The sequence below is a fragment of the Rhinatrema bivittatum genome, chromosome 8 (assembly GCF_901001135.1).
Source record: "Rhinatrema bivittatum chromosome 8, aRhiBiv1.1, whole genome shotgun sequence".
Taxonomy (NCBI): domain Eukaryota; kingdom Metazoa; phylum Chordata; class Amphibia; order Gymnophiona; family Rhinatrematidae; genus Rhinatrema; species Rhinatrema bivittatum.
Window position 1 is genome coordinate 206,385,530 of NC_042622.1, and position 27,873 is coordinate 206,413,402.

General features: G+C 45.7%; 1 protein-coding gene across 4 annotated transcripts in view; it reads right to left on the reverse strand.

Annotated features, from left to right (window-relative positions):
* The window catches only part of TAF15 (TATA-box binding protein associated factor 15), a 208,388-nt gene that overhangs the window by 99,042 nt on the left and 81,473 nt on the right, over positions 1-27,873 (reverse strand). For all 4 annotated transcript variants that reach the window (XM_029612772.1, XM_029612771.1, XM_029612769.1 and 1 more), the window contains 2 exons: positions 24,513-24,600; positions 4,885-4,996 (listed from right to left, as the gene is read on the reverse strand). In XM_029612772.1, coding sequence (XP_029468632.1) covers positions 4,885-4,996; positions 24,513-24,600 — 200 coding nt within the window. The remainder of the gene's footprint in view (positions 1-4,884; positions 4,997-24,512; positions 24,601-27,873) is intronic.

Below are 27,873 nucleotides of genomic sequence, written 5' to 3' on the forward strand. Positions count from 1 at the left end.
GGGACATCTTGCCACAACTTTGGCAGGCCTGCATCGGGTGGGTCTGGACCCAGACACCGATAGCAGCGGTCATGTCCATTCATGATAGATATGACCTTGCCGCAGGGGCACGGCTTGAATCCCGAAGGTCATCCCCCTTCCTTCTTACCATGTTCTTTCATTCTAATTTTTACTTTTTTTTTTTGAAGTTTTTTCCCCTCAGGGAGAAGTGATGCTGAGGAGATCTGAAGCTCCGCATGTGATCCCACGCGCGGAAAAACAGACTGAGGCGAGTCGATTCCAGCACGGGAACTCACACGCAGCCTCAGAGAAAAGCTGACATCACTTAGAAGCTCCGCCTCCCGGGCCTGATTGACAGTTCCCATGACAGTATGGCTAATTCAGTCCTGCTATCGACGGGAAAGTATCAGATTAGGATTTTGCTTATCAGGAACAAACATAGAAATGACGGCAGAAGACCGAACGGCCCATCCAGTCTGTCCAGCAAGCTTTCACACTTATCTGTTACTCTGACCGCTGAGGTTAGGGCCCTTATTGGTAACTTTCTGGTTCTAATTTCCTCCCCCCGCCTGCCATTGATTTAGCAAATGTTGCTTACCTGTAAACAGGTGTTCTCACAGGACAGCAGGATGTTAGTCCTCACATATGGGTGACATCATCAGGATGGAGCCCAATCACGGAAAACTTCTGTCAAAGTTTCCAGAACTTTGACTGGCCCCTACTGGGCATGCCCAGCATGGCACTAACCCTGCAGCCAGCAGGGGTCCCCCTTCAGTCTTATTTGAAAACTACAGGCAGTGCCAAAAATAAAACAAAACGTTACGAACCCAACACCACGGGGCGGCAGGCGGGTTTTGTGAGGACTAACAACCTGCTGTCCCTGTGAGAACACCTGTTACAGGTAAGCAACATTTGCTTTCTCACAGGACAAGCAGGATGGTAGTCCTCACATATGGGTGAGTACCGAGCTGAGGATGTCCGAACATCCACCAAATGTACCCAACGCGTGCAACAGGCACAACAACTGGGGTAGAATTTTGTAGAGGGCATCCTGAACCCCACTGGGCAGGCGGAAGGGTGTAGGTACGTCACATTGGAAATAAGTTACGCAGGACAGACTGGCTGAAGATGGAATCTTGTCTTCCGGCTTTGTCCAAGCAATAGTGGGCTGCGAAAGTGTGGAGAGAACTCCAGATGGCAGCCCTGCAAATGTCAGGAAGCGGCACCGATCTTAAGTGTGCTACTGAAGTCGCCATGGCCCTCACAGAGTGTGCTTTGACACGGTCTTGAAAAGGAATGCCTGCTTGCTGATAGCAAAGATATGCAGTCCGCCAACCAGGAGGAGAGAGTCTGCTTACCCACAGGTTGCCCTAATTTATTGGGATGGAAATAGACGAATAACTGAGTACTCTTCCTGTGGGCAACTGTATGGTCTAGGTAGAACGCTAGAGCCCGTTTACAGTCAAGGGTATGCAGAGCCTGTTCCCCTGGATTGGAATGGGGCCTGGGAAAGAAGGTAGGTAGTATGATGGATTGATTAATGTGAAACTCCGAAACTACCTTAGGTAAAAATTTAGGGTGAGTGCGGAGTACCACCCGGTCCTGCAGGAGTTTAGTGTAAGGCGGATAGGTAACTAGGCCTGTAACTCACTAACCCTGCAAGCTGAAGTGAAAGCCAAAAGGAAAATCACTTTCCACGTGAGATATTTTAGGTCACAGGAGGGAAGAGGCTCGAATGGTAGTTTCATGAGCTGACAAAGAACCAGGTTAATGTCTCAAGAAGGGGCCGGAGGACGTAAGGGTGGCTTAATATGGAGCAAGCCCTTTAAAAATTGTGTTAAGAGGGGTTGTACTGATGTAGGAACATCCGACATCTTTATGGAAGGCGGCTACCACACTGACATGCATTCTGATTGAAGAGGTATTTAAACCTGACTGACAAATACCAGAGATAGTCCAAAAACCTTGGGATTGGACAGGAAAAGGGATCAAGGGACTGCGAAGTGCACCATGATGTGTACCTTTTCCATTTATAGGAATAAGATTTCCTTGTGGAAGGCTTTCGCGAAGCAATCAGGACACGAGAAACCAAATATGAAAGGTTAAGTGGTTGAAGGATTAACCTTTCAACATCCATGCTGTCAGGGACAAGGCCCGAAGGTTTGGATGGCATAGGCATTTTGAGTGATCAGATGCGGGTCCCCTCGACGGTCCGAGACGTACGATGCCGATGTTTCTCCCTACGATCCCCTCGATCTTGAAGGGGAGTAACGGGAGTCGATGGCCATGAAGACATTGATGGCGGATGGTCACCGGACGGAGGTCGATGCTGGTGCGACTTCGACAGTGCCGGTTCCGATGACGTCGATGCGATGGACGGCGTCATGGTGTGAACACATCTTCTCCATTCTGGCTTTGCGACCTTTTGGTGGCATGAGGGCACATTTGGTGCAAGTCAGGACATCATGCTCACGGCCTAAACACATTACATAGACTCCATGAGGGTCTGTGATAGACATGGTACGAGTACAGTCTGGGCACCGAAACCCCGAAGCCATGGCCATAGAAAAAAATTGAGCTGCGGTACGGTCGACGGCCAGTAGGCCGTGAGGGCCAAACTAGACAGTAATCGACGAAAGACGGTCAAAAACTTACCGGAGTACCGCGGCCTGAGAAAAGTTAGAGGAGGGACCCCTGTGGGGCAATTTAAGTTTAATTAATTAACTGTGAGGAAAATTCCTGTCAGGAATCTCTTCAGAGCTCCTAAACCGCGAGGCTACTGCTGTGCGGAAAAAAGACTGAAGGGGGACCCCTGCTGGCTGCAGGGTTAGTGCCATGCTGGGCATGCCCAGTAGGGGCCAGTCAAAGTTCTGGAAACTTTGACAGATGTTTTCCGTGATTGGGCTCCATCCTGATATCACCCATATGTGAGGACTACCATCCTGCTTGTCCTGTGAGAAATTTATTTATTAAGTGCTGGAATTTTGTCAGATGGAATTTAAGATTTCAAGGAAATCTCTTAAAGGGTAACAAAATGGCAATTTACCCAAAATTTTCAAATTTAAATGCCTCGAGTCATTTTCCAAGGAGTCCAACCTTCTAAAAGAAGAAAGATGCTCACGAACCATAGAAGTATTCACAGTCTAATCTTTTAATATCATTCCCCATGGCTTGAATAGATGTTGAATGCTCCTGGAGAATTTGCTGGTGATCATGAGTGACCAAATCCAATTTCAAGAAAACATACTCCAATCGCTGGGACTGATCTTGAAATGTCTGAGATAATCTGGCAATCAAATCCTACAGAGAATCCAAGGTGACTACTTCTGGCTTAGAAATCACAAAAGAGGGCAGAAGAGCAAAACACTTACCTTGTACGATGGATCCAGACTCAGGTGTATTCCCGCCCCCCGCGCGCGGACGTTCTGAGGGTTAAATACCAGATAGCACCTTCCTCCACGAGTTGTCAGTCACTCAGAGTTTCAAGGAAAAATGGCCCCCTACCCAGCAGGATGCAGGCATCTCCCCATGTGGGGCTGTACGATAGAATCCTCATCAAGTGCACTTATGGTGGCAATGCCACACTAGGAAGAAGCAAGCAGCAGAGTTTTGAAATCCAGTGAGCTAATAGAAATCTCCCCAGGCGAAAAAACAGCTCTTCTGTTTCCTGCAGATCAGGGGTGGAGATAGTAAACTTAGTTATTGAATGCTGATCTGACGAGAGTGAGGATTCAGAAGGAAAAATCCTCACTTTCCCTTTCCTCTTATGCTGTATATTTGAAGAAAATAAATCAAAATCCTTCTGCTCCAACACTTGGAGCAGAAGGAAAAGCTTGCCTGCTTAAGTGCTATCTTGAATTCCCCTAAAAGACTTCTGGCATGTGTGTTCTTTTCCAATACAGAATCAAGATTCTGCGCTTTTTACTTTGCTGCATCAAATGTCTACGATAACATTTCTGAATGTGTGCCATACTCCTCAGATTCAAATCATTCTTAACTCACCTCAGAGGCTGCTTTTATAATTTAAAACCTTTTTTCTTCCACTCATGCCCTTTGACTTTTAACCATTTTCTAGGAATATCTCCTAGTCTTATGTGTTGACTAGATTATAAAATCTGTGGAGCAAGGACTTTTGAGTCTGTACAACGTTACACATGCCTTGTAGCACTACACAGATGAAAATATTTTATCTTCAAAAGATGTTACCAGATCTATGCTTCTTGTGACCTTTATTTGGGAGCCAAATGAATGCTGCATTTGTTTTTTTCATAATAAAATCAATTTTATCTAAAGACCACTTATCCTGATTCTGGCTACCTGACCAAATGTTTATGGGGTGGATTTCTTTTTTTTTTTTAATTTCTTGTCAAATGTTTTGGAAGTATTATGGGTTGTAATGTGTTTATTCACTCTCAACTGAAGTATTATCAAATATTCTGTAGACTCCAAAGTCATTGCAAGTAGCTAAGAATGCATTTAAAATACATATTGATATAAAATGCTTATATATCCAACAGACTTCTGCATACAATATTTTTCCTTTATTTAAATTTATGAATCATCTATCATGTGGGACTACAGTAGTGAGTGAATATATTTCTATTTGTTCCTATTTGATTGTGATGCTCTTAATTTCTATATAAAGTGAAAACTCACCGGCTCCCTACTTTTTTTTTTTTTAATTAAAAACTATAGCAATTAGGATTTCCATATATAAGGCTCATCCAAAACTTAGTCCAATAAGATCTCCAATTATATTTCAGAAGCATGCAAATGTATGGCATAAAAGGAATAAAATTGTATTCATCCAAAAGGAATAAAATTAAACATTCAAATATAGTTACATAAACATGTCATATAACTATGCTTTTGTAAGAGTTTTACCTGCTAGATGATTCTAGACCCTGTTGTCCATAGCTGCTGTAAGACTGTTGGCCTTGTGTGCTCTGATTTTCAAAGTTTGAACCACTTTGTCCTTGAGGGGTTTGCCCATAATCTAAAGGGAAAAGAAAAAAAAACCTGATGAAAATGGAAAGTGATGAGGACAGTTAATTTAAATTCTCATTTATACATCACTATAATCTCAAGCAATATTGATACAGAACTAGGATAAGCATTAACAAGAATTATCATGCACATCCCTATCAGAACCAAAAAAGGAAGATATCAAAAATAGAATTCCCCTGGAGGTAGGGTATACAGGTAAACAATGAAAGGAACCAATTACACAGGCTTAACGCCTGCTCATTTACAACTGGAAATATGCAGACTGCCAGTAATGGAGAGCTCCTGAGAAATATTAGCTGCAAACTTTCCTTAGAGACTATCTTTGAACTTCAGAACTTTTAAAACATACTGCTCTTGAATTTTGAGCTCTGTAGTTTCTGGCATGTCAACAAAATCTACTCAATCCCTAACAGTCAGAGGATGCAATGGAGATTGAAATGGAATGGGTACTTGCAGTCCTAAGACGACCTAATGGAGGAAATAAAGTGTTTTGGCAACCTTAGGAGATCGCTTATCCAAATTGCAGGTGGTTAAAGACGAAATTAAGAAAGACATGGCGAAACATATAGAAAAATTATTGGACCTGAACACCGGGTGGCAGGACAAGATTTCCTCGGGCCAATTCACAATGCAATTGGCTGTGCTTAGGAAAGAAAAGAAGCATTTGATGGGATGAGGAAAATAGGGCCAGACAGAGCAACTTACAAATAGGCCTCCCAGAAGGAGTTAAGGATAGCAAATTCATGCAGTTCTCACAGGACTGGCTTCCCCAAAGCTCTGGGTTTGGTCCCTGGAAATCAAGCTAGTGATTGTTGAATACATTCACTGCACCTAAGCAGAGACCAGTAATTGTCACGCTGATTAATTTTGATATTAAATGTTAAAATAAAGTTTACAGGAAACAAACCATTCTGTATAATGAAGGACAAATTACTTAATGATTTTTTTTTCCAAAAGGTTCTGCAGCACACAGGAATCTCTCTCCAATGTGCTCCGAACTACAGTCGTAGTGTGAAGCTCTCTGTGTTGTCTGCCACCATTAAGGTAGTCACCTCCCCTTATCACTCATCCCAACTCACTGCTTAACACACCCCGTCATACCCTCCCATGAATCATGTCCCATATCTTTTTACTTCTTTCCAGGCAGATACATAACCCAAGAGTTTCAGCTCTGTTTTTTCAATGTGGTATTATATCAAACACTGTCAAGTCTTCATATACTCCTTAGATACCCTGTGTGTAACATACATCATATCTTTCCATTTGCACAATTGCCTTCATTTGTTGCTGCAAAGTATCTATAGAAGGAGATACCTCCCCTATCCATTCCTGTAAAATACAGTGCCTTGCCACCAGCAGGGCTATGATAAGAAACCAATATTGCCTCTTAGACAAGTGAGGAAATAAATCCTTTACTTGAACATCTCCCAGTACTAACATTTCAACCTGTACTGGCATCACCACCTGCCATGTATATAAAGAAGAGAGAATAGCACACCAAAATTTAAGAATGTTGGGAATTTTAAAAAGATGCAAAAAAGAACACATCTAGCTTACATTTGTGACATGTTATCGTATCTACAAATCCTATTCTATGTAACCAAAAACAGTCTGCCTGGAAATATAGAATTTTATATTGCATTTCTCAATAATTCACTGCTACTGGGATCTTATGAATCACTCCAAACAATGCAGTAATCTTGAGAGTGATGGGTGAAACATTTTACCTTTGCCAGTATTCTGCCACTTCTCCTAATTTAGAAGAATCTAATTTAGTTTTACAAATCCATACCAGTTTGATTCAGAGTTTTTGCCTAGTGCTATTTGTTCCATCGCAGGGATTAACAGTTGATCAGATTTAATAATCGTGATAGGGATAAGAAAATTATTCCTTACCTGCTAATTTTTGTTCCTGTTCTACCACAGATGAGTCCAGACAGTGAGTTATGTCCCCTTCCAGCAGGTGGAGTCAGAGCAAAACTCAAAAGCTGTCCTCATAAGCTGGAGCGCCCTCTCTGTCCCTTCAATATTAAGAATATCAAAGCAAGAGAAAACGTTTGGATGGATCAAGGAATCGATATAAAAGACTCAACTTATGAACCGCAACAAAATTTGGAAGAAACATTCCAACAGGCAAAAAACTTGCAACGAACCAACTGGTAAGAACAGTAACAGCAGAGGGCATATAGGAAAACAGGTGCTGGTAAGGAGAGCTGCTATCCCAAACACATGAATCTGAGGATGGGAGTCTGAACTGATCTGTGATACTACAGGAACGAAAATTAGCAGATAAGGAATAATTTTCTTTTCCCTGTACGTACCCGGATCAGTCCAGACAGTGGGATGTACCAAAGCTTCCCTAGGGTGGGCCCCTGGATAGCTTGGCTCTAAGGACCTGGTCTCCAAAGGAGCCAAACCCAGGAGGTTGCGGATTCAAGCGATAGTGTCGTGCAAAGGTATGCAACGATTTCCATGTAGCAGCTCTACATATCTCCTGCAGCGAGACAGATAAGACTCTCAGCCCAGGAGGTTGCTTGAGCACGGAGCGAATGAGCCTTGATGCCTTCCGGAGGGCGACAGCAGACACCAATGTACGCTGAGGCAATGGCATCTTTCAACCAGCACGTGACCATGGTTTTGGACACCTGATGGCCGCGCCTGGGACCGCTCCAGAGAACAAACAGGTGGTCCGATAAGCAAAACTCATTGGTGACCTCCAGATAATGAACAAGAACCCGTTTGACATCCAGTCTCCGAAGGTCCAGCCGATCCTCGGTGGCGAAGGAAGGAAGGTCCACTGTGATTCAGATGAAAAGGCGAAACCACCTTAGACAAGGACGACACAGTGGACAGGGACACCCCGGAGTCCATAAAATGGAGAAAAGGTTCTCTGCAGAATAGAGCCTGTAACTTCGAGATCCGGCGTGCACAAGGACACATGGAGGGCTGCTTTGAGGGTGAGATCCTTGAGAGATGTGCTCAGCAAAGGCTCAAATGGCTGGCCGTGAAGTCTCAACTTGGTACTTCGGGTGCTCACCGAAGGACAAAGGAGGTGAATCTGTGGCTTGACATGCTTTACTCCTTAAAAAAACAAACAAAAAAAACAAAAAAAACCCGGACAATATCTGGATGTGCAGAAAGAGGCGCTGTCTCCTGATGACGAACCAGTCGTGAACCCGGCTCTCCACAGGCGCAGCGAGACGGGTGCGGCATGGCTGCTCGGCAGAGCCGCCGACTGCAGGCTGGCTGGAGCGGGAAGCAGGCATCCGCTAGCAGAGCAACGACAAGGCTTAGAAGCCTGAAAAAAACCAGAGGAATAACGCTTCCCTGGAAACATTGCCCCAAGGCAATGACCTCTCAGGGCAGAGCACTAAGTCATTGGGTGGGGAAGGGGGGGAAGGGGAAGAGGCTGGCCTACCAGCGTGCACCCCTGAGCCCTTGAACTTACTCCAGAAGAAAAAGCTGGACCTGAAAGTAATTTAAAAAAAAACAACAAAATGCAACAGCACTTACCCCCAGAAAGAAAAGAAAAGAACCACTGGCTCCGCTTGCAAGGTGGAGCCTAGAACTGAGGGAGTGAATCCTTGAAAATTTGCTGAGAGTAAAATTTGTTATAAAGTTCGCTCTCTCTTTTTTTTTTTTTTTAATTAAAGCAATTCATCCAAGAAAAATACTTAGAGAAATAAGAAGGAAAAAGAAAAGTTCTCCTTTGTAAGCTAAATGGAGGACCTAAGGGACTGCTACCTTTCACCTGCTGGAGTCTGAGAAATACTGAAAGGACAGAGAGGTCGCTCCAGCTTATAAGAGGTCAGCCTTTGAGTTTTACTCTGACTCCACCTGCTGGAAGAGGGACATAACCCACTGTCTGGACTGAACCGGACAGGGAAATCTAAAATAAGAAAATAGTGTCTCACCTGCAAAAAAGCATGAAAGTGCTGATTGGGAATAGGAAAGATAAACTGGATTTGCTGAAACTCAAAACAGCTCCCTTCATCTATCAGTTGATATTATACTATGTAACCCCAAAGTTTCCAATCCTTAAAAAACACGATTCTCTTTGCCAAGGGAGAAAATAATTTTGAATAGGTAGTAGGAGTGAGGCTCCTGGCTTCCCACCCACTTTTACACGCAGATATTTCCATGCTGTCAGAAGTGGTTTCAGCAACACATTGCCTTTCAGGTGATAAATGCACAAGCCCTACCAGGGAATAAGGAAGTGAGCTCCTCCACCAATCGAAATGCATCATATTTATAATTTTGCCTGTAATGTATTCACCAAGAAATCTTCCTTGACATGTCCAATTGTAATAATGGAAATAAGGAGCACCTATAACCACCCCCGGTTCTTTGCTTTTTATTAATTTGTCATATCCAATTTTTCCACGGCACAAGAAGCGAATAAACAGATGTTAAAAAGGCCAAGTCAGCTGGTAACAGCAAGTATGGTAGCATTTGAAGGCAATACAACTGCTTTGGTAGTAGGATCATTTTATATACTCTTCTACCGTGATTATAGAACCATTCTTCAATCTTTAGTATTTTCCGGACTAGACTATTGCAATGTACTCTATTTAGGTCTGCCAGATTCCTCACTACATCCCCTTCAACTGATTCAAAATAGTGCTGCCCGAATATTAACCAGGACCCCTCTACACAACCATATCACCCCAATCCTTCAATCATTACATTGGCTCCCAGTAAAGTTTAGGATACAATTTAAAATTTTGTCTATTATTCATGGCTTAATTCATAACCCAACCTCCACCTGGCTCTGGTTCTTTACTGCGGATTTACAAACCTACCCGCCATCTACGTTCACTTACCCAAAATTTCCTAGATATCCCATCTCCTAAACAAGCGAGGCTAGATGTCACCCGAAAACGAGCTCTCTCGGTAGCGGGACCCATTCTGTGGAACTCCCTCCCCAAACCTCTTCGCTCAATTTCAAATTCTTCTCATTTCAAAAAAATCACTCAAAACTCATCTGTTTCAATTAGCATTTAAAACATCTACACAAGACCAAACAAACTCTTTTCCACCATCTCATTTACAGTCCCCATCACATCTCCTCCCTCCTTCCCTATTTTTTCTCCCCTTTTCCCCATTTTTTTATATAACCATTTTTTCTTCCATTCACCTTATTTTTACTATTGTACTTTTCCTCTTTTTCCTCTCCGTCCCATAACAATAGCATGTCCCACGGCAACAATTTTTATTCTATTATTTACTTTAGTAGATATTTTATTTATTTCTAGCTGGAATTTGTTCCAGCTATTAATTAATTTTATGTATTTTTAATTTTAATTTTTATCGTTTCTTTATAATTTATATTTCTATTTTTATTTTTATCTTTTCCAATGTAAACCACTTTGACAAAACCGATTTTATAAAGTGGTAAATAAATACTTTTAAATAAATAAAATAAATATAAGCACTCCTACCGAAGAAGGAAACAGGCAAGTCCCTCTACATTTGTAGTGTGCAAACCCCTCCAATAAGTCTAGGAAATTGATCTCAAAGAGATGTGATATCAGTAATCACAACATCCAAGTATTTGATTTTCTGCGTTGCCCATTTAAAAGAGAAAGGACCTTGTCATCTTTGGATTTATAAAAGTTTATAGTAATTCCCGCAAAAGATTTAAAAGCAGCAAAAAGATTAATGATGGGTCCCAGTGCCTGCATGGCATTTTCCAAACACAATGGCATCTGTAAACAGGCATCTTAAGTTCTTGTCTACCAAAGACCATACCTTTAATACTTGCCATCTATCATATCCCTATTGCCAACAGCTTTAAAGTCAGAACAAAAAGCAACGGAGACAGAGGGCACCTTACCTTGTTCCCCCTTCCAAGTTAAAGTCTCTAGAAAATAACCCATTGGCCACTTTGTTGAAGTTTCTCTCTACATCAAGACTCAGGGCACACTCAGAGATAGCGCAGACCATGGCGTCCACTTTTGGGAACCCTAGGAGTTATTTGGCTGTGGGTTCCAGGGGGTATAGTGCTTCCAGGGCCCGTCCTTTTAAGCTGGCCTCCGGGGCATTCCATTCCAGTTCAATCAGTTGTTGTACGGCTTATAGCATTGGGAAATAGCATGAGGCCTAACAGAGACCGATGAAAACTGGGTTTGTCTTTGGCTCTGCTGTGGTTCTTGTGCCAGGAATGGCCAGAGTCTTCAGGCTCAGACACGAGATGTGGTAACTCGTCTTTGGAGAAGAATCACATCATGGTTCAGTATAGTTCCATCCCTGGAGGGATTTCCCCTTCCTCCAGGGAGTCGGACTCTTCCCCTGAGGTGTCTGTGTCCCCTAGGGGGAGGCTTTTGCCGGCTGGGGCACATCTCGGGGGTCCGAGAAGGGCTTGGAAGGTCCTGCGCTTCTGGTGGAGATTGTGGCTGTGTCTCAGGCGGTATCAATTGCGCCTGGACAAAGGTTTGCAGCCCTATGAAGAATTCCACCCAGGAAAAAGGTCCCTGGGTCCATATTGAATCCAGTGGAGTTCCCAGAGGTGCCCATCTGAAGGGCAGAATTGGAGATAGAGGTCCGGGGTACTATCATTGGTGGAGCCAGATTCCTCTACTGGCTGAGGGGGGCCTTGCTTCGGTCCCCCCCCCCCCCAGAGTCTCTTCGCACTGTAGGCATAGGGCAGAGGTCACTTCGGGTTGCACAGCTCTCATGTGGCAGGCTGGGCAGAGGGCTTGTCCCTTGGCTTTCTTGGCCGCGGTGCCATGATGTGTGTGTGTGGAGTGGCTCAAAACTCGTCTGTGTGCGTAGGTGCGCGCGCCGGTAGATTTGGTTGTGCGCTCCAAGTGCGCCGATGTGCGTGCAGGCTGCTATTTGTGCGCTTAGCGGGGGATGCACACGCCGCATAGATGTGCGCGCCGCGGCGCACATTTGTGCTGGGCGCACCGCGGCACGCATATACCCGCTAAGCGCACAAATAGCGGCCTGCACACACGTCTTCCGCATCCTGCATGCACATAGTTGGTACACCCGGAGCGCACAACCAAGTCTCCTGGTGCGTGCACCTACGCGCACAGACTAGTTTTGAGCCACTCCACGTGCACAAATCATGGCACCGCCAGCCAAGAGACAAGCAAGATGGCAACCCCCCTGGAGGGTCTCCACGTGTGAGGACCCTTGCACTGGATCGGGGTCTAGCTTGGATGGGGCTGCTCAACCTGATTAAACAGACGCCGGAAGGACGATCCGTGAGGCTAACTGAGCCTCTGAGACCAGAGGCTTTAAGAAAGTTTTCTACCTTACCTTGTCTCGTGCCAGGTGGTCTCCAGTTTGGGGGGGGGGGGGGGGGGGGGGGGGGGGGGAGAGGGAAAATACCTTCACTGGGAACCGGCTAGTGGACCGCAGCTTGCCTCTGTGGGATCTCTGAAATCACCTCAGGAATTCGCCTGGGGGGGATGGACCCTTAGGTATCATTGAAGGAAAGCGGGGCTCATCTTGTAGAAGTAAGATTTCTCTTCTTTGGTTTGGATTTTCTAACACTGTGCAAGTGTGTATAGTGTCCCTAACTGCTTAGGTGACTGAGAAATACTGAAGAGCTAAGCTTCCTGCTGCATGGGCATATGTGCTGACGTCAGCTTGAAATCTGACTCAGTCTCCCAACTGCTATCAGGAGTACACTACACCCATTGGTCCTGAGTCCATCTACTACACGCTAGGAAAACCTGGATTTGCTCCTTCTCCGTTAAGCTCAGCATTTTACCAGCATGTTGAATTCTCAGCTAATAGGATACTGCACTGTGAAACATATCCCCCATTTTTGCTGTTCAGTGCACACAAGCGATAATTCCCTCCTCTGAGCTGCGACACGTGCTGAATAATTAAAGAGTATGATCCGGGTGCCCTCATATTCCAATGTTCCTTTGGCTCGGTAGGCTGTAAAAATGTGCACTTTAATCTGTCCAGTTTAGTAAGTGCGCCACAACCAGTCTGGGACGATTTTTGTCTGACTCCCTCAGCTGGCCCACTTACACATAATAGGTCTCACTCCTATATCTAGACCCAGCGTCTCCGGTAGCCACTTTTCAAAGAAGGAGATCAGTTCTTTATCTTTCATAGTCTCAGGAATCCCAATAATTCTTAGGCTATTACGCCTGTTCCCGTTTTCTTGATAGAGAAATTGCAGCTTTAATACAAAAAGTTGACTAACACTGCAATTTGCATATCAACCCAAAGTGTATGTGTTCTTGTTTAGCGACTGTTCCACCTCTGTCAGACATAGTGTGTGTGTCTCCAAGTCCTCTTTAATCTCAATCGTCGACTGAATTTTAGATAAGTCTGTCCTCCAAAGTTGCAGAAACGTTCTTAAGAGAGCAAATGCACCTTTTCATCCGACATAACTGTGATGACTTTTTCTGTCTCGGCTTTAAGTGTGTCAGGTGCCATTTTGGAGTCTGCCTTCCTTTCTCCTGTGTGGAATGGACTGCTTTTATGCTCATCACTTTTTAATGACAAATTGTCCCTCCAATCAAAATGGAAGCACTAGAGGAGCAAACCCAATAAATATTTCTAAGTAAGCCAAGGTAAGTGCAATTCAGATGGGGACCAACAGAAATCACCCTCCACACGTTCTTTCAGTCAGCAACCATAACCGGAAGTCCCCAAAACCACTTTAACAACCAGGGAGCGGACGCAAGTGTCAAACGGCAGGTAACTTGTTTTCTGTTAATGGACTCCCAACATGATTCAATATCTTACAGCTATGTATATTCGATTTTAATTTCTTTTTTTTTTTTTTTTTAACTTTCTATAATTGTGTTAGGCGATGCATTTATTTTATTTAAAATGGTACCAATCTGACTGTTTAAGAAACCAATTAACACAAGACAGTGATGTGTTTGAGTTGGCAGGGACTCTTGCCTTGGGAAAGGGTGCTAAAATTTACTTTGCTGAAAGGCATCAATATGGAACTCATCCGTACAAGACTGTTTTTGAATACAAGTATAGATGTTTCTATTAACTGAAATTTTGGAGACTTCTCTTCCAAGTTTCCTTCCCCCTCCCCCTTTCTTTTTTGATCCTTAATTCTGTGGACTAATGCTGGGAGATTACCAGTGTTTTTGATTAGAAAATGGAATTCAGCTGTTCTTGTTATTTTTGGATTTTCTGTATTAGCCTTTTTTGGATTTTCTGTATTAGTTAGCCTCACAGGTGGAGGCCCGCCTGCAGCCTGGCCAGATTCAGCTCCAGCGGTGTGTTGGGGCCTCCTACCCAATTCACTCCTCCTCCACCAGCCCGTGCATGTTTCCTTTGTGTATCAATGACATTCCAGGCAGGATGAGAAGGAGCGGTCTCGCCTGGATGACTATCACGAACCTGTTAAAGACTACGATCTGGGCACAGTCAACCGCTGTTTCTGGACAGCCTACCCACTCCCCACCCTAATTACCGGAATGTAGGGAGAACGTTTCATTATTAATATGGAATGTCCAGTGCATTGTGTGGGATGAGCATTTTTTTGCATATCTTAGGTACCTGCCAATGTTAGTTAGCGATGCTGTTGTCTGTGGATGTAACTTATGAGTAGTGCAATTAGCAACACATTAGACAATGAATGTACCTAAGTTAATTTTATGTAGCAGAAAGGGGAGGGAGGTGGGTACCCGAGCCTGTGCAGGGCATTTTGGACGTGGTGCAGGTGTGCTATGGTCTAGGTCAGCAGTGGACTGGAACCTTAAGCAGCTTGGTGAGGCATCCATTCATGTCAGGTTGCCCTCTTGCTGGGTATTACGGTGGGCAGCAGAACTGGGGGTGTAGCCTGTTTTGGCAATTGTCATATTGGCTTGGGTACAGGTTAAGGGGTATATATATTGTTGAATAAAGCTACAGCCTTTATATCCAATTGTTATGCTTTTGTCATTTTGTTGTAAAGAGTACACTACCAATGTACTTCAGGTTATTAGATATATGGGTTGGAGTAATGGATTTCAGAGAGGGAGGGACATAGCAGGGCCAACACTTATCGCAGCTGTTAGAATTAAAGATAAACCACAGGATAATCTTTTCTCTCTAGGGGAATAGTCACTCTGTTACTTGCATTCATCTTTACCACTCTAGAAGCACCAAAGAGCTTCAACAAGCAGAGGACCTGACCTCTAAGTCCTCTATCTCCTTCCTGGCTCTTTTCTGCCCAGATCCTAGAGTCCCACTCCCCTGAAAAAAATCTGTGAAGAGGAAGAAAACACCTGGGGTTTCTGCCTACCCCATAGAAAAAGCTTGATACAAGCTATTTAAAAATTCAAAGACCAGGTAGAAGCAGGCATTGACTCCTGCCTCAAAAAAGACCTCCTGACCTCCCCACAGAAGGCCCCGGGAGTCCTAAAACAGTTTCCAAAGACATAGGAATCAAAGGAGGTGGCTCCCTCTAACTCTTGCCTTCCTGCAGCTCCAAAATGGCTACCAACCCAAACAGCAGAAAAACCACTGTAAGGAACAGGCTGGCCCGGTGACCGTGCAGCAGTAAAGCTACCAGCCCTCCCCCGAAGATAGCCACGCACAGCTCTTTCCTTTTCCTCCTGGCAAATTTTGCAGAACAATATTCGCCCCAGGCAGACATGTGCCACACACTTCTTCCCACACCCCTGACATTTCATGAAGCTGCCCTTACCTCCCTGCCCCAGATCTACTGCACACAGTGGAATCTTGCTCAGGACTAGCCCAGCCCCTGCAGCCATTCCAGGCAAAGAGTCACTGGCTAAGAAACAGAAGGCAAAACTAGACAGAAACCCTGAAAGGGAGAGAAAAAAAAAAATAACCTACACGACTGGGGGGGGGGGGGGGGGCTGTATTCATAGTCCAACTGGCCACGATCCATTTCCCAAAGGAAGCTCCCTGGTTACAAGACTATCACTCCAGGAGCAGCTCAACCAGGGGAGGGAGTCCAGAGACTAATCATCCCAGGAGCAAGTCCAGTCCAAATTTCTTCACCTGGCCTATACACCAGGATTCAGACAGCATGGTATGCTTGCCTCCCATCAGCTGTAGACAGAAAATACTGGCAGGCTGAGTGCAGCATGGGATCCTATAAGAGGTGATGTCAGTGAGCCTCTTGTTCTAACTGCTAGCTGAAAAGCATCACCCATACACCCTAACTGGTCTGGCTGGGTGAAAGGAAAATTGGTTCTAACCTGCTAATTTTCATTCCTGTAGTATCAAGGATCAGTCCAGACAGTGGATTGAGCCTCCTTTCCAGCAGATGGAGACAGAGAAAAACTCAAAAGGTATCCTATATATCTGGACAGTGCTCCCCCATGTATCCCTTTAGTATAATAGTTATCAAAGCAGAAAAAAATTGTAAACTATAATCTTAACTAGAGAAAGATCAAGTAAAACCTGTAACCTCCAAATTGGAACTGGAAATTTGAAGCAATGCAAAAAAGCACTCATATAATGGTCAGATACTTCCGGTACCTTATAGATCAGATATGCGTTGCTCTGATAAGCTTATGAGATACTCCCAAAATCTGTAAATGAAAGAAACGAGCAGTCGTTTCCAAGAAAAGTCAGAATGCAAGAAGGGCGGGCGTCTGGATTGATCCGTGGTACTACAGGAACGAAAATTAGCAGGTAAGAACCAATTTTCCTTTCCCTCTATGTACCCGGATCAGTCCAGACAGTGGGATATACCAAAGCTTCCCTAAGAAGGATGGGACCAAGATAGTCCCGCTCGAAGCACCTGTCTGCCGAACACTGGCGCCTGTACATCGAGGCGATAATGACAAGACCTGCCAGGACAGGGTCCATGTTACTGGAAACTGGGGTACTAGCGGTATCCTCCAGAGGGGCATCTATGCCCAACTCAGCTAGAACAAAAGGGATAAGCGGGTCCAGCTCCTCCCATTGGAACAAGAGTAAGACCTACGGGTCATCCCCTTTGACCGGTGGATTCTGAATTAAAGATCCGCATCCGGATCAGGATCCAGGAGCTGAGGTAGGAGGATCCGGAGGGTTTTGCGCCCCTGGTATGGTCCGAACCCCATTAGTCCCCTGGGAATCTGGGAGCTTGGGTCCCTGGTCTGTAGATACCCTAGGTACCTTTGCACGTGGAGGGTCTATAGGAACCTTCACAGGTGGGGGGTCTTTGGGGGGGGATCCTCCTGCTGCAGCAAGCTAGCGACATAAGCTCTGTGTAATAAAAGTACAAAATCAGTAGTAAAATGAGAAGGGGCTTTCCCTGGAATTGGAGGAAGGGGGATATTGTCCTGATAGTCCAGGATCAAATCCTGAGAGTCCACGGGGCTTAAATCCAGAGGAGATTGAGGAGCTTCAGAATCCCTTCCCCCCCGTCCAGCAAAGAAACAGGCTCGATATGTGCAGCAGGAGGCCGGCTCTCCACATGCGATACAAAATGGCCATCGAGGCATTGGTTGGGGTGGGGGTGTATGTGAGGAGTTGCCACAGGAATGGCAAAGTCCTTCTGTGCTTAGCTGCTGCGAGCGAGAGAGATAACTGCTCTCCACTCCTTCCCCCGTAAGCTGCTGGTCCTCCTGCAAGGTACTGATTAATAAAAAGTTAAAAAAAAAACCAAAAACACAAAAAAAACCCTCTTTCCCCCCCAGACAGCTTAAAGTGACAGGCATTTTACTTCTCCGACAGACCCGAGGCATGAAATTTCTCAGGGGGTCTCAATAGGGGAGGACTGGACCACCAGCATCATCCCAGAGCCAGGCAAGAGGCCACCGGGAAAAGGGTACTAGGCTGAATAAATCAAGGGGACAGGACCCCCCCTAGGCCCAAGTCAGAACAAAACTTTTTTTTTTTTTACTTCTTAAACACTGGGTATTAAACCAATACTTGCTTGATCCTTTATAACTAGAGAAGGAGGAAGAAGAATTTCCGCAAACCAAAAACTGCTACAAAGAAAGGGAACCACAGGTTCTGCTATCTGCATCAGCTGGAGACAGATGAATACTGAACAGTCACAGGGGGCACACTGTCCTGATATAGGATACCTTTTGAATTTTTCCTCTGTCTCCATCTGCTGGAAAGGAGGCTCAACCCACTGTCTGGACTGATCCGGATACGTACAAGGAAAGAGGAAAGCAATATGACTGCATCCAGCTTCTAATGTGGCACTGGAGTAAAAAGTGTACTGAGCAGCAGTGGTATGGCTACATAAAGCTTTTAAGGAAGCGTGATAACCTGTATGGTGTGATTGTTAAAGCCCATGGAGGGGGACCTGAGTGTTGGATTAAGCTAAGAAAACTAAACAGTTCCATTTTTCTGTTAAGGAAATAAAAACAATGTTGAAACCTTTAGCTGATATCTTGTCTGTCAAATATATGATGATGTTTGCCTGTGGATGAGGCAAGGAGATAGAAATTAGAAGCACAAAGCTAGTCTATTTCATCCATGGCAAGTAAGTGCTAGAGAAGAATCTCTGGCTATATCTGCAACTTCACTAAGCCAATCAATTGGGGGACAGATTTCCAAAAGCATGCAATTGTAAACCTGGCAACATTAAGTAAAATATTTCCTGGAATTGGTCATTGCCTGCCAACATTTGTGGTGTTAGAGAGAGGGAAATACCAATATGAGAAATGTCATCCTTTTACCAAGGACCAGAACTATAGCTACATGATCACCACATGCGTAGATGGAAAAACCCCATGACAAAAGGTTAGCAAGAACTTGCAGTCCTGCACACCTGGGAGAAAAAACAAACAAGTCTGTGTATATTGGGTATGTGAAGCAGATAAACCCAAACATTTACATGCATAAAATCAATTTTTGTGCACATGTGAATGCATGCAAAAGGAAAATTAGTTCTTACCTGTTAATTTTTGTTCCTGTAGTACCACAGATCAGTCCAGACAGTGGGTTGAGCCTCCTTTCCAGCTGGTGGAAACAGACTAAAACTTGCAGGATGCCCTATATCAGGACAGAGCCTATCCTCTCACCCTTCAGTATAACGTATGTCAAAGCATAAAACAATAAACCCAAGAATAGGATCAAGCAAGTAACCGAAAAGCTCAACGGAGCAACCATAGATTAATGTAGAAGCATGGTATACCTATACGCTCTTGCATAAACTTGGTATAAAATAACCAAGGCTTCCAGTGTAAATGCTCAGTAATCTTGCACCAAGGAAAATATGAAAATCTGCAGACCTGCAAGAAAACAAGCTTCGAGAGGACAGAAGACAGACAGGGAAGGGTGTCTGGACTATCAGTGGTACTACAGGAACGAAAATTAACAGGTAAGAACTAATTTTCCTTTCCTGTACGTACCCAGATCAGTCCAGACAGTGGGATGTACCAAAGCTTCCCTAAACTGGGTGGGACCGAGACAGTCTCGCTCGAAGCACTTGCCGCCCAAAGGAACCGAACACTGGGGCATGGATATCCAGACGGTAGTGCCGAGCAAAAGTTTGCAAAGACATCCAAGTGGCAGCCCTGCAAATCTCCTGCAGGGAGACTGACTCTCCGCCCACGAAGTAGCCTGAGAATGGAGAGAATGGGCTTTCAGACCCTCAGGAAGCGGACGACCTTGACAAAGATATGCCGAGGAAATGGCTTCGTTCAACCACTGCGCAATGGTGGTCTTAGAAGCCTGCTTACCCCGGTTGGGACCACTCCAAAGGACGAAGAGATGGTGCGATACGCGGAAGTCATTGGTGACTTGAACGAAGCAAGACTCGCTTGACATCCAGTTGGAGTTCGCCCCCAGCCGTACCCGCAATCTCCTACGGAGAGAACGCGGGGAGTTCTACCGACTGGTTGACGTGAAAGACGGAGACAACCTTAGGCAAGAAGGAAGGAACCGTCCTGAGAGAGACCCCGGAATCAGAAAAACGCAAGGGCTCCCGACAGGACAGCACCTGAAGCTTGGAAATACAACGAGCAGAGGAAATAGAGACTAGAAAGACAGTCTTGAGTAAGATCCTTGAGCGTAGCGTGGCGAAGAGGCTCAAAGGAAGCCGCACAGAGAGCACGAAGGACCGGGTTAAGACTCCAAGATGGACACGTGGCCCGGGAGGGGGGGGGGGGGGGGGGGCGGAGGTGTCTAACACCCCTCAGGAAACGAATCACGTCAGGGTGAGCAGCTAAGGCATGACCATCCACCCGACCCAGGAGAGAGCCGAGTGCAGAGACTTGAACGCGTAAGGAAATGAAGGAGACACCCTTAGAGAGACCCTTCTGAAGAAAAGAAAGAACCAAAGGGATCGAGGCGGAGCGCGCCGGGACACCCGCCTCCGTACATGCGGTCTCAAAGACCTTCCAGATGCGCACATAGGCCAGAGAAGTCTACTGCTGCCGGGCTCGCAGCAGGGTGGAGACGACCTCCTCCCTATAACCTTTGCGCCTCTGTCAAAAAATACAGGCCCCTGCCGGAGAAGACGAGGGAGATGATTGAGGCGCAGGGGCCCGTCCACCGCTAGATTGATGAGATCCGCGAACCACGGCCTTCACAGCCACTCGGGAGTGACGAGAATCACCGGACCCCGGTGGAGTTAGATTCTCCTGAGAATTTTTCCTACCAGAGGCCACGGGGGAAACACGTGCCAGAGCATCCACGCCCTCTGCACCGTGCTCCCTCCGGCGGCTGAAGAACCGATTGGCCTTTGCATTGCGCAGTCACCATGAGGTCGAGGTGAGGAGGACCCCCACCTGTCCACTATCAGAGCCATGGCCGCGTCTGAGAGCTCCCACTCTCCCGGATCGAGCGACTGCCGGCTGAGGAAGTCTGCTTGAACATTGTCTTTTCCGGCGATGTGAGAGGCCGCAAGGCACTGTAGGTGATGCTCCGCCCAGGCGAAGAGGCGGCTGGTTTCTAAGGCTACCAGGGGACTGCGAGTGCCCCCTTGGTGATTGATGTAGGCGACTGTGGTGGCGTTGGACAGGATTCGTACCGCCTTGCCGCGGATCAGGGGAAGGAACTCCTGAAGGGCCAGGCGGACCGCCAAAGTTTCCAGTCGATTGATGTGCTAGCGCGACTGAGTCTGGGACCATGTCCCCTGGGTGGACTGAGAAAGGCAGACCGCACCCCAGCCCAACAAGGCTGGCGTCCGTGGTTACTATCGTCCAATGTGGAGCTTGAAGAGGTATCCCTTGCAGGAGATGAGGAAGAGACAGCCACCACTGTAATTCGTCTGTAGTAGACCCCAAGAATGGAAGGACTACGTGGAACTGCTCAGACACTGGTTGCCAACGAGACAGCAAAGCTTTCTGTAACGGGCGCATATGAGCAAAGGCCCAGGGGACCAGATCGATGGTAGAAGCCATGGAGCCCAGGACTTGGAGATAATCCCAGGCTGTTGAGGAAGATAGCGCAATCAGATTCTGGACCTGATCGATCAACTTGAGTGCTCGTGCCCGAGGTAAGAATACCTTGCCTACTCGGGTGTCGAAGTGTGCTTCCAGAAATTCCAACTCCTGGGAGGGCTGAAGCTTGCTCTTGGAAAAGTTCACTATCCACCCGAGAGAGGCAAGGAGCTCTAAGACGCGATCCACCGCCCGCTGGCAAGAGGTCTCAGACTTGGCCCTGATGAGCCAATTGTCCAGATAGGGATGGACGAGAATCCCCTCCCGGCGCAAGGCTGCTGCCACTACTACCATGACCTTCGTGAAGGTGCGAGGAGCGGTCGCGAGGCCGAAGGGGAGAGCTCGAAACTGGAAGTCCTGGTTGAGAATGTGGAATTGGAGATACTTCTGGTAGTTGCGGTGGATGGGAATATGAAAATATGCTTCTGCGAGATCGAGGGAAGCAAGGAACTCTCCGGGACAGACCACCGCAATGACCGCCCGCAGGGTTTCCATGCAGAAGTGGGGGATCTTGAGGGCCCGATTGACCCTCTTGAGGTCCAGGATTGGGTGGAAGGACCCATCCTTTTTGGGCACGGTGAAGTAAATAGAATACTGGCCGGCGACAATTTCCCCTTTTGGGACTGGGACCACCGCCCCCAGATCCAGAAGCTTGGAGAGAGTCTGGAACACTGCATCCCTCTTGGCCCGGCCGCAAGGTGAGAAAGATCTGGAAGTTCCCTGATGAGGTCGAAAGCGTACCCATCTCTGATAATGTCGAGGACCCACTGATCTGACGTGATTTTGACCCATTCCTCTAAAAACAGGGAGAGGCGTCCGCCGAGGTAAGGAACAGAGGAATGGGTCGGCTGAACTTCATTGCGTGGCAGGTTTAGCGGTGGTACGCACGAGCTGGCCCTCACGAAAGGGCCGCCTGCCACGAAAGGTCTGCGACCAGGACTGCGCACAAGACGACCCCCTCGCAGCACCGCCCCGCCCACGAGAGGCGGAGCGACACTGACCCCTGAAGCGAAAGCGAGAGGTCGTGAAGGACCGAGACGACTTAGGGCGGTCTTCTGGAAGCTTATGGACCTTGTTGTCAGCCAAGGAGTCCATAAGCTTGTCGAGGTCCTCGCCAAAGAGCATCTTACCTTTGAAGGGAAGCGTGCCCAGCCGGGTCTTCGAGGACTGATCAGCCGACCAGAGGTGTAGCCAAAGGAGCCTCCGGGCAGCCACTGCCGAAACCATCGCCTTCGCCTGCACACGGACCAAATCGTAAAGGGAGTCTGACACGTAAGCGATTACCGCCTCCAGACTTTCGGCTTGTTCTGCCTCACCTGGCGGAAGCTCCCGGGTGCAGAGTAACTGTTGGACCCACTGGAGGCCCGCCCGCATCATGAGACTGCTACAGCAAGACGCCCGAACCCAGAGGGCTAGGACGAAGATGCGCTTCAGGTGAGCCTCCAGCTTACGATCTTGTGAATCCTTCAAGGCCGTGGAACCTTCCACCAGAATCGTGGTGTGCTTGGCCACTGCAGAAACATAAGAATCCACCAATGGCTACTGCAACAGCTCCAAGTCCTCTTCCAGGAGGGGATAGAGCTTATCCATCGCACGCCCCACCCGGAGCGCACTCTCAGGAGCCTCCCATTCCCGCAGGATAAGGAGCTTAAGCATGGGGTGGAAGGGAAAGGCTGGAGCCCTCCCAAAACCGGGTTCATATCCTTAGGGAGTGAGGCCATGAGATTATCCATGGAGGGACTTTCCAAACCCAGCTCCTCCAAAACAAAAGGGAGGAGGGGCTCTAACTCCTCCTTACGAAAAAGACGAAGGGCTCTGGGGTCATCCCCCTCTAGAGGGGGGCATCCGCCGAATCCGAGGAAGCAGAAGGGTCAGATAACCCGGGAGACACCGGGGGGGGGGGCACCCCCGGGACCACCCGCACTGGTCCCTGAGGCTCCGCGGCCGGTCCAGTGGTCAATGGCGCTGAACGAGCGATTTTTGGTGGGGGGGGGGCTTTCATCCAGCTCATATAGGCTAGCTAGATAAGATTTGTGCATGAGGACGACGAAATCCGCGGAAAAAAGGAACCCTGGATTTGCCGGGGGGGGGGGGGGGGGGAAGGAAGGTCAGGACCCCCCGGGGGCCAAATCGGGGGTTAAATCAAAAAAAAAAATCTGGCCCCCCCAGCCCCAGGGAGCACTGAAATCGGCCCCGATGAAAAATCCAAGATGGCGGCCGTTCCCGGGCTCTGCCGACCTGGGAAAGGCCTAGCCATGCCGGGAGGAGTGGAGCCCCGGGCTAAATTTGCTTGTCCTGAGGAGGAGGGACCTTCCCCATCCGGCAGGCAAGCAGTGCAGAGGCCCTGCCGCGAAAAACGCGAAGAGGACAGCCCACAAGAAAGACAGGCTGTCAGCCGGGCCATAGCTAAACCTCGGCTGAAGAAAAAAAAGTTGAAAAAAAGCTTGACAGCCTGCACAGCAGGAGAGAGCAGGCAGGAAACCTGCTGCCTTCTGCTTCTGACTGCCGGTTCTAGCCCTACTCTGACCAGAAAAAAATAAAAAAGCTGGTCAACTGCTGCAAATAAGTTAGAGGTAGGTGAGTACCTGCAACTTATTGAAAGTTTAACACCTTTTAACTCCCCTTTTTTTTTTTTTTTTTTTACTGAGCACAGCAGCGGGTTCAAAACCCTCTCGGCAGCCAGAGGGGGAACAAGGCCCAGAGCGTCGGTCCCCACACCTGGAAGCGTCCACGGACTCAGGACTATGCAGGGAACCCCCCTTCTGCAAAAATGGGACAAGCCCCCCTGAACCGGGCAAGAGCTGGGAGACTGACGTCTCCCACACAAAAAACAGAAAAGCACTAAAGAAGGCAGAAATTTCCTTCAGAGATCCTTTTTTTTTTTTTTTTTTTTTTAAACAAGAACCAAAAGAAGTACTTGCTTGAGCCTAAAGAGAAAGAAGAGGCTAACTAGCCTACAGCAGAGAACCGAAGGGGAGATGCTGCACCTGCTGGAGACAGATGAATACTGAAGGGTTAGAGGATAGGCTCTGTCCTGATATAGGGCATCCTGCAAGTTTTAGTCTGTCTCCACCTGCTGGAAAGGAGGCTCAACCCACTGTCTGGACTGATCCGGGTACGTACAAGGAAATGCCTTTTACGTGCAAAAAAATGAAATATAAATTTCTTGTGCATATTACTAATCTATATTTAAAGGGTGGTGAGAAAAACATGAGTTGTCACCTGTTTGAGTTTGCCCAAAGTTTGCATTATAACTTCCATAGTTTTGTCCATATGAGGTCTCTGTAGCCTGTCCAAAACCAGAGTAACCCTGCAACAAAAAGGAAATGAAGTTCAGTCCTGGACTGCCTTAATGGAAGGACTGTCATCTTAACCTAGAATCAGTGAACAATTTTCAATAAGGTAGAAATACAAATATGAAGGAAATGCTACATACCCTATGAGGCAATTTTTTTTTTTAATTGCAAATGATTTTATGCTTCATACTTTAATAAGTTGGTAGACCTGAATACGTATTCCAAAGTTTCTATGGCAACATAAAAAAGGGCCAGATTACAGTTAAGGTTCCTATAGGAACTTCAAAGATTAATATCAGATACCCTGATCATTTGCAGCAAAAACTGGCACTGTTGGAACTCAAATGAAAACAGGAGTGTCTTCCATACCAGCAGTATTGTCCTTTAGGTTCAATTTAAAAAGTCATTCACTAGTGGATTTTACTTTCTGCACACATCTGTGGCTCTCTCTAGATAACCATGTTGCCCTCATTATATGCAGACACTAAAATCCCCAAAAGGCCACATAGGTTTGCATCATGGACTCTGCCTATCCACTATGTCAAATTATTGATAAACAGTGTAGATATATAGATTTATAAAGTTAGGCCATCATATATAAAGCTTGTGTAGCAATAAGATACCTTTGTAACAGCATCACGGAGTATAATCAGACGTAATATCCACTTTTTAAAAATAATTTTAATAGGTAAAGTTATTGCAATTCAAAACTAAGAAAAACACACCAACATCCAACACCCCAATAAGGTAGAATTGTCAGGTACTTATCTAAGAATACTGGCTTATGCAGAAATAAAATCAAAATAGAGTATCCTCTTGATTTTCAGATAAATTTCTACATAAGCCAGTATTCTGAGATAAATACCTGCAGTATTTTAATAGTCCTCTTTCTGCCTCGGTGGTTGACGTGAACTGCTTTCAATCAAGTGGATCTGCACAAGACAAATCTTTTAAACAATGCTCCTCATCCCCATTGGTCCAATAACTACTCCAACCCTTATAGGATCCTATTTGATGCGGTAAATGATCACATGGTTATGCAAAACATAACATTTGATCTTTACCCTGGATAAAGCTGAACCTATTGGACTCAATGAGGAAACTGCTTGGCATAGTGTACATTGAAGTGATGGTCCTGTAGTTTGCCAGCAATGCACAAGGATGTTCCAACATGACCAGTACATTATCTAATGATTGTATATAACAGAGAATATCTTAAGAGATGGTGATGGGAATGTAATGGTGTTTTACATGACCATGTAATCATTTACTGCATTAAAAGGATCCTATCAGAGTTGGACATTTAGCAAGTAGTAACTGGACCAATAGGGGATGAATTGGCTCATTTAAGATTCTTCCTCTTGTGCATACCTTCACCAGTGATCGAAAGCAGTTCACGACCCCTGAAGCAGAAGACTATCAAAACATGGCAGCTGTGTTGGATTAGAAGATCTCCATTTTGAAAAAAATTTCAGCATAAACCAGTATTCTGAGAACTACCTGATGATTATACCTCAATGGAGTGCTGGACATTGGTGTTGTCATAGTTTGTTTGTTTTTTTTTTTGACTTGCAATAATATTTTCCTATCAAAAATATGAAAATTGGGCATTAAAAGGCTTATATGTATCAGCATCACTGAGTATCTTACTACCATACATCAGATCTATACAGGGGCCTGGCATTTTATGGCCAGCCAATCAAATTTAAACTTTCTGCCTATAAAGATGCAAAATTAGCTATCCAAGTTAAATAATTTGAGTAAAATTGCAAAGCCTGAAGTTTATCAATATGTATAACTGACTTGCACATAGCATCTTACTGGGTAAATAATGGTCATTAAATACAGTGGTGTTGCTTCTAACAGCCTTAAAATCTATCAAATATGCTGTGAAGGGAAGAGATCCAAGCTTTCCTTAGACAAAAAACCTAGAAGCATTAAAGCAAGTATGGTTTTAAAAATATATGAAAATACCCACAGAGGTATAGAATGCAGCACGGCATATCACTCACAAATTACTACCATGTAAGGTGTGCAATACAGGCTACTCTAATCTGCAGGCAACCGATTTTACCCTGAACAGTTTAGATCATTCAGACAATCCAATGCTCTAAAGAGGGGGAGGCATTGGACCAGAACTAGAGGGTATGCATTTTGGTTTGCCTATTCAGATAAGATCTGGTTTCATGTAAAACCTTCAGATTAAATATGGTGTACAAACCCTAGACCAGTTTACACTTTATGGTTCTTTCTGGTGAGTATTTAGGTAGTACATTAGCCAAAAAAACCAGGCCATGCTGCACTGCTGGCTCTTTGCAGGTCCATCTTAACTAGAAGGACCTAGACCAGTGGTATAACAAGGGGGAAGTGGTGGGGGTGAAAGCCCCCAGGTGCTGGGCTGAAGGGGGTTGCCTGGGGGCTTCTTTTTGTATTTTTTTTTTTTTAGCTGCACACAGGCAGAAGACAAGAGGGTTATTTGAAATGTGTTTCTGTGACCATAAGCAATTCTACAAAGAGGATGAGGGTGGGGGAGACGGGGGTACACAAAGGAGACAACACAAAGTTATTTGTTCCCCAGGTACCAGAGATCCTTGCTACATGGCGTAGCAAGACATATCCAGAACCAGTTCATTTAAGAATGTAGAGGCCACGAGGAATCCACAGCATTCTGCTCTGTATTTGCATTAACATTTAAAATCTTTGTGTTGCTTCTGGAGAATGGATTTTAAGTTTTTTGTTTTTTTTTTTTAATTGATGTCAGTTATTTGTACTTAATTTCTAGTATACATCTGCAGGTATATGTACAGATATGTTTTCCATACAATATTTTAAGAATACTCATTGTCTACTTATCACATATTTGGTTCAGGTTATCATCAGTTTATTACAGAGTCCAAATAGTGTTCTAGCAGTGCAGGACAATATATGCATTTACACTCTTTTTCTAATGTTTAGGAAAGGACTCCATCTTTTAAAATAGGTAGTCATGGAGAAAGCAAAGTTATTTATTTTTGACATTTGATATTCTGCTTTTTACCACAGTCAGGCTCAGAGGATTACAATAAAATTTGTACAGGTTACAAAGGTATCAAACCAACAGAAAATAGCACCTGAGCACTGTACAGTCAAAGAGATTCATAGTTGTGTTCTTCATTGCTGCTCTAGAAATAGGAATACGTATGGTAACTATGTTGTTGGACAGGAAGTTTCTATTGGGAATGCTTGGCTGAAAAGCCATGTTAGCTTTTTTTCTGAAGTGAGGTAGCTGGGCTCCAAGCATAGGGATA